Consider the following 7971-nt stretch of genomic DNA (forward strand, 5'->3'; position numbering starts at 1 on the left):
CAATACTGATTCTTCCAAATGAAGAACACGGTATACCTCTCTATCTGTTTGTGTTATCTTTGATTTCCTTCATCAGTATCTTACAGTTTTCTGAGTACAGGTCTTTTGTCTCCGTAGGTAGGTTTATTCTTAGGTGTTTTTTTTGTTTGTTTGTTTGTTTTGATGCGATGGTAAATGGGATTGTTTCCTTAATTTCTCTTTTTGATCTTTCGTTGTTAGTGTATATGAATGCAAGAGAGTTCTTTGTATTAATTTTGTATCCTGCAACTTTCCAGAATTCATTGGTGAGCTCTAGTAGTTTTCTGGTAACATCTTTATGATTCTCTAAGTATAGTATCATGTCATCTGCAAACAGTCACAGTTTAACTTCTTCTTTTCTAATTTGGATTCCTTTTATTTCTTTTTCTTCTCTGATTGTCATAACTAGGACTTGCAAAACTATGTTGAACAAAAATGGTGAGGGTGGACATCCTTGTCTTGTTCCTGATCTTAGAGGAAATGCTTTCAGCTTTTCACCTTTGAGTATGATATTAGTTGTAGGTTTGTCATATATGGCCTTTATTATGATGAGTTATCTTCGTTCTATGCACACTTTCTGGAGAGTTTTTATCATAAACGGGTGTTGAATTTTGTCAAAAGCTTATTCTGCATCTATTGAGACAATCATATGGTTTTTTTTCTTCAATTTGTTTATGTGGTGTATCACACTGATTGATTTGTGGATATTGTCTTCACTGGGTTTGGCATCGAAGTTTTGCTAGTCTCATAAGGGAGATGGGTAGCATCTACTCTCCAAAAGAAATTGTATACCCTTCTTTGAATTTTTTTTTTTTTTTACAGATTTCCAGTGAAGCCATGTGAGCCTGGGGCTGTCCTTGCTGGAATATTTTTGAAAACGGAATCAATTTATTTAATGTTTATAGGAAAATTTAAACTTCCTGAGTATGTTTCTTTAAGTTATATTTCCTAGGGATTTGTCAATTCCATGTATAATTTCAAAATTATTGGCTACCCAGTGACCTGTAAGGTAACATAGATATGATTTATATATAAACATATATCTCCCAGGTATAAACCGTTTCTTAATTCTCCCACCCTGTGGCTTTACTTTTCACTATGTCATTAGTGTCTTGGATAGCCTCATCCACCAGAGGGCAGACAGCAGAAGCAAGAAGAACTACAGTCCTGCAGCCTGTGGAAAAAAACCCACAACCACAGGAAGATAGACAAGATGAAAAGGCAGAGGGCTATGTATCAGATGAAGAAACAAGATAAAACCTCAGAAAAACAACTAAATGAAGTGGACATAGGCAACAATCCAGAAAAAGAATTCAGAATAATGATAGTGAAGATGATCCAGGACCTTGGAAAAAGAATGGAGGCAAAGATCGAGAAGATGAAAGAAATGTTTAACAAAGACCTAGAAGAATTAAAGAACAAATAAAAAGAGATGAACAATACAATAACTGAAATGAAAACTACACTAGAAGGAATCAATAGCAGAATAACTGAGGCAGAAGAACGGATAAGTGACCTGGAAGACAGAATGGTGGAATTCATGGCTGCGGAACAGAATAAAGAAAAAAGAATGAAAAGAAATGAGGACAGCCTAAGAGATCTCTAGGACAACATTAAACACAAAAACATTCACATTATAGGGGTCCCAGAAGGAGAAGAGAGAGAGAAAGGACCCGAGAAAATATTTGAAGAGATTATACTCTAAAATTTCCCTAACATGGAAAGGAAATAGCTGCCCTAGACCAGGAAGCACAGAGAGTCCCATACAGGATAAACCCAAGAAGAAACACGCCAAGACACATAGTAATCAAATTGGCAAAAATTAAAGACAAAGAAAAATTATTGAAAGAAGCAAGGGAAAAACGACAAATAACATACAAGGGAACTCCCATAAGGTTAACAGCTGATTTCTCAGCAGAAACTCTACAAGCCAGAAGGGAGTGGCATGACATACTGAAAGTGATGAAAGGCAAGAACCTACTACCAAGATTACTCTATCCAGCAAGGATCTCATTCAGATTTGATGGAGAAATCAAAAGCTTTACAGACAAGCAAAAGCTAAGAGAATTTACCACCCAACCAGCTCTACAACAAATGCTAAAAGAACTTCTGTAAGTGAGGAACACAGAGAAGAAAAGGACCTACAAAAACAAACCCAAAACAATTAAGAAAATGGTAATAGGAACATACATATCGATAATTACCTTAAACATGAATGGATTAAATGCTCCAACCGAAAGACACAGGCTCACTGAATGGATACAAAAACAAGACCCCTATATATGCTGTGTACAAGAGACCCACTTCAGACTTAGGGACACATACAGACTGAAAGTGAGGGGATGGAAAAAGATATTCCATTCAAATGGAAATCAAAAGAAAGCTGGAGTAGCAATACTCGTATCAGATAAAATAGATTTTAAAATAAAGAATGTTACAAGAGACAACAAAGGACCCTACATAATATTCAAGGGATCAATCCAAGGAGAAGATATAACAATTATAAATATATATGCATGCAACATAGGAGCACCTCAATATATAAGGCAACTGCTAACAGCTATAAAAGAGGAAATCGACAGTAATGCAATAATAGTGGGGGACTTAAACACCTCACTGACACCAATGGACAGATCATCCAAACAGAAAATTAATAAGGAAACACAAGCTTTAAATGACACAATAGACCAGATAAATTTAATTGATATTTATAGGACATTCCATCCAAAAACAGCATATTACAGTTTCTTCTCAAGTGCAAATGGAACATTCTCCAGGATAGATCACATCTTGGGTCACAAATCAAGCTTCAGTAAGTTAAAAAAAATTGAAATCATATCAAGCATCTTTTCTGACCACAACGCTTTGAGATTAGAAATCAATTACAGGGAAAAAAACCCTAAAAAACACAAACACATAGAGGCAATACAATGCGTTACTAAATAACCAGGAGATCACTGAAGAAATCACTGGGCACTTGCCCATTAACTCTTCTTTGTTACTTTGAGTGTGTAAACTTTTCAGTTTCTAGCTTATTGTGAGGAGGGTTTGACTAGACCTGCTTGTGTGTGTCTTGGTCTTTGATTTTTTTTTTAATTTCTTTTATTTTAAAATTTTTATTTATTTATTTATTTATTTAACATCTTTATTGGAGTATAATTGCTTTACAATGGTGTGTTAGGTTCTGCTTTATAACAAAGTGAATCAGCTATACATATACATATATCCCCATATCTCCTCCCTCTTTGATTTCTATACGTCTCACTTTATATGCCCATTAAAACAGAAGTTTGAATTTTGTGGGTTCAGCAAATTTCCACAGAACAATAGTAACTGTCTAACTGGACACCCATTATTCCTTCAGTTTTGGCCTGGTATTCACTCCTACATTGGCATTTCTTCAAGGCTTTTAAGGTTTTTAGCCATTTTAAACAGATTTCTTTCAGTTGTTTTTGGTGGGAAGATCGTCATGAAATCCTAGTCACTGTTAATGAAATCCCTTATCCACATCTCTATTAAGATCATTGGGAGCATATATATTTGACTCCCATCTCTTCGCATGCTACTCTTTATCCTTTACTTTGTAAAAAAGTTACATTAAAGTTTTTTTTTGTTTTTTTTTTGCGGTACGCGGGCCTCTCACTGCTGTGGCCCCTCCCGCCGCGGGGCACAGGCCCCGGACGCGCAGGCCCAGCGGCCACGGCTCATGGGCCCAGCCGCTCCACAGCATGTGGGATCCTCCTGGACCGGGGCACAAACCCATGTCCCCTGCATCGGCAGGCGGACTCTCAACCACTGTGCCACCAGGGAAGCCCTACACTGAAGTTTTTAAAATAAAATAAAGTGTTGTAAAACTTTAATTAACAATAAATTAAAATTACCCAGATGCTAAGGCACTAATAAAGCTGTTATATTATTTTCGTTTCTTTTCCCCTGGTTTCCGCATATTACTTTTCAGATGCATGAAGAAATTTCTTGAGGTTGCAGTCATAAACCGTGCATTAGAGGAAGGATTAAGTTCTTGGCAGCTCTGAAAATAAGCTATAACCTGTGTATATTTATATATAGGGAGAGGATCCTTAACTTTTATAACATTTTCAAGTGGGCTTATCATAATCCATAGAAGACAGAATTGTATTAGCTTTCAATTCTGATACTTTTGCAAAAATTTTACTGTATTGTAGTGCTTTCTATGCCAACAGAGAATCTTCGAAGTATTGTGAAGACTGTCTCGCAACCCCTTGTGTTACTCTGCAGGACTCTGCCATGCCTTTCTCTCAATGATGAATGCCTGGGTCCACTTCTTCATGTGTTACAGGGAGCACAGCAGTGACGTACCTCCTTCTTAGAAGCTATTACCCCTGGGGCAGAGATGGGATTAGGTTGATGGGACTCTTATACCATGGATGAATAGGATCTGAGATGTTTTTCCATCGGGGTCTGATGGCTTGCAACAAAATCAAGTCACTAGGCCTTTTCTGCATGCAGAGAACCTTCTGGGACATAAAGGCCTTCGTCTTGAGTAGGAAGCAGGAAAACAGAAGTTGTCCACAGTGTCAAGACTTCACTGAGAGTTTGCTGGGGCTCAAGTGACCTGAGAGCATAATAGTCAGTGGCAGAGCCTCATCCTTCCCTTTCCTTTCTCTGGCAGTGCCCTTCACACACTCAGCAGAGAGAGCTACTCAATCTGCATGACAACTTTTAGAAAGAAGTGGGAGCAGCAAGGGTCACAACAGGGGGCTAAGACCATAGGGTGAAGACATGCAGGCTGCAGTCAATGAGGGAGAGGAAGGAGGAAATAGGTCCCAGCTTTGATGCCTGTAGGGATTATTGAATTAGGTGGGTTTGAGGTTCTGGGACACAGTGACCCAGTCCCCATTTACAATGGCCTGGGTTCCCATTTCCACGGCCAGCAATGACTCAGCAGCTGTGTGGGATATTGCGCTGAAGGCTTGGCTTACTGTCTTCTCCCAGATCACTGGCAGTTAGTGGGCAAGCCTCTTGGGCAGCCTTGGGTGATGAAACCTATCACAGCAGCAGGGAATGGGAATGCGAATTCTCAAGCCCACACCCTCACCCTTCCTTCCTCTTTCAGGGACGCAAAGTCTGGCAGGAGGAAGCACCAGCAGCAACTGACTGGGCAGACTTCCCGGGAAGATGCAGCCACTCCTGTTCCTGGTGGTTCTTCTCCTGCCCCCCAGGGCTAGGGCAGGTGAGTGACCGTCCCCGTCCTCAGAGGCCGACCCCATCCCATAGGCTCTGGAGCCAGACCACTCAGGCACTTCCTAACCCTGTATCATTGGGCAGCTTGTATGAGTTCAGAGTTCCTCAGCTCCATCATCTATAAAACAGGAATTATATCAGGCCTACCTCAGAGAGTTGACATGAGAATTAAATGACTCAGTGTACATAAATTTCATGGAGTCGTCCTGGCACGAACTACTTGCTATATAAACATGCTCTCTGAACTCATTCTGCAGCTCCTGTGGCAGAGCCTAGGAGATAAAGATACAGCAATAGCAGGCCCACCAGCTCATCCTTAGAGACTTAAATTCATGAGCTGGCCGTGAGCTGGACTCACAGGGATCTGGGAGGCTCCCTGAGGAAGAAAGTACCACAGGACTTCAGAGAGAGGCTGCTCAGAGGGCTCCGGATCTGCCATCCCCACAGCAGAGGAACCTTCTTCATTATGGGAGGCTGCAGCTGGCTTTGCCTTCTGGGGAGGTGGGAGGGAGCTGAGGCTGGGATGGGGCGCCAGCAGCATTTCCTGCAGAATCCTGGAGCCTTCCCCAAGGCTGGTGCCCTGCAGACCCAGTTCTCATGAACCACCATCTTCTCCAGCCCCTGCAGCACCTCTCCTGCCTCGCCATCTTCTAACCTTTCTGGGGCCACCAAGCTGAAGCCCACACACGTGTCAGTGCAGAGATAAGTGCCTAATGCTTCCTTCCAGGGCAGATCATCGGAGGCCAAGAGGCCAGGCCACATTCCCACCCTTACATGGCATATGTTCAGATCCAGACACCAGTGGGTCTGACCATTTGTGGGGGGTTCCTGGTGCGAGAAGATTTTGTGATGACAGCAGCTCACTGCTTCGGAAGGTGAGGGACTAAGGGGCTTCTGGGCACCCGCAAAGCAGGTCCAGAAGATTTCATGAGAGGGGCCATTGAAAGCAGTTCATTGAAAGCCATTGTAGGGTTCTAGCAATAAAGGGGTGCAAAAGCAGGTAGGGCTTGCGGGGCAGGTAGCAGGCCATCGTAAATGGGGAGAAAGGAGGACCTGATCAAAAAGAGCAAGATGGGGAGATGGAAGGCACGCATTGGGGCTCAAAATATGAATTCAAGCTCCTTTTTTGTTATAGGGGAGGCCAAATATAAGGTCGCTGGGTTTCCCACCACCCCCAGCTCAAGGCTGTGGAGACCAAAGGCATAGAACCCAGTCCCAGAGCCCTCCTGTCCCCACATTCCCTTGGCTGAGGTCTCGCCCCCGTGGGCTGTCACGTGACCTGCATCGGGGACTGCAGTTCCTGCAGCTCAGACCTACTTCTAGGCTCCCTTTCCTTTGCAGCCAAATGAATGTCATCCTGGGGGCCCACAACATCAGGAGGTTGGAAAGGACTCAGCAGCGCATACCGGTGCTCAGAGCCATCCCCCACCCCAGGTACAATCAGCGGAACAACCAGAATGACATCATGTTACTGCAGGTACCGACCCTCTGGTTCTTCACCCAGGCGGTTCCCTCCCAGCTTGAGAGACCAGGGAGGGGGAAGCCGAGCAGACTCCCAGGGTGGTGGTGGGCGTGGGGTGAGCACGGCACAGACAGTCCCTGAGTGCCTGCATGCTTCCTGCTAGCTGAGAAGCAGAGTCAGACGTAATCGAGCTGTGAGGCCGGTGGCTCTGCCTCAGACCCAGAACAGGCTGAGTCCTGGGACCCTGTGCACCGTGGCCGGCTGGGGCCTTCTCGGCCTGAACAGGACAACAGACACGCTCCAGGATGTAAGGATCAGAGTGCAGAGGGGTGAGGAGTGCAGTAGACGATTCATGTTCTATACTGACCGAACACAGATTTGTGTGGGCGACCCAAGAGAGAGGAAATCCGCCTTCCTGGTAAGATGACGGGCATCTGCCGACACTGTCCGAAACAAAGGGAAGTGGGCAGACTGGGCAGTGGGGACAGACTACATCCCCATGGCCTCAGTCTGGGGTCCAGACCAGAGTGAGGTGGGGGACTTTTCCCCATCAATCGGGTCTCTGGGGGAATAGCAGGTGCACCAGACACAGGACGTACATGTGCAGCGTTTTCCTGGGGCCGGTGAAGGTACCTTGACCTGGGTTGTTCTGGAGAATAAGCATAGCCAGGGCTGAAGCCCAGTGATGGAAAAATCCAGAAACTTGACTTCTGCTCCCCCTCCCCCTCCCATCTCACACACAGCCAGCAGTGGAAGGAGCCCACCCACACCTGTCTTCTCTGAGGGCGGGCCTGAGGGCGGCAGGAGCGGGGAGGCCTGGAGAACGGAGGCCCGGCTTAGTGTCCCTTCCTCTGTTTGCCCACAGGGGGACTCCGGCGGCCCCCTTGTGTGTAACAACGTGGCCCAGGGCATCGTCTCCTACGGAAACAGGATTGGGACTCCTCCAGCAGTCTTCACCAGGATTTCCAGCTTCCTGCCCTGGATACGGAGAACGATGAGACGCTTCAAAGACTGCGGGCTGGAGTGACACCCCCTGTCACTGACTCCGCATTTCTGGGGCAGAGCCCAGATCCGAGGCGGTTCCCAGAGCCTTAATAAACATCCACATCTAGAGTGGAAATAACCGATTTCTCATTTGTTCATTAAGCATGATTCAGTACACAGCAAATGTGTGCCAGGACTGAGTGTGAGCTCCTCCAGGAAAAAGGGGTCTCTTCCCCAGTATAAGTGAATCCCCGTCCCCCCTATCCTGGGAGTCAGGGTGAGCT

The 7971-nt window shown here is 44.9% G+C and overlaps 1 protein-coding gene across 1 annotated transcript; it reads left to right on the top strand.

Moving 5' to 3' along the window:
* Positions 1-5175: 5175 nt before the first annotated feature.
* On the top strand, positions 5176-7730 carry LOC307049452 (cathepsin G-like; the record flags this gene model as incomplete). The annotated part of the gene is made up of 5 exons (XM_079699030.1): positions 5176-5230; positions 5969-6116; positions 6583-6718; positions 6867-7121; positions 7569-7730. The coding sequence occupies 5 exons, from the start codon at positions 5176-5178 to the stop codon at positions 7728-7730; spliced, it is 756 nt and encodes a 251-aa protein (XP_079555156.1).
* Between the last annotated feature and the right edge of the window lie 241 nt (positions 7731-7971).

This window comes from Hyperoodon ampullatus, assembly GCF_949752795.1.
Source record: "Hyperoodon ampullatus genome assembly, chromosome: 3".
Taxonomy (NCBI): domain Eukaryota; kingdom Metazoa; phylum Chordata; class Mammalia; order Artiodactyla; family Ziphiidae; genus Hyperoodon; species Hyperoodon ampullatus.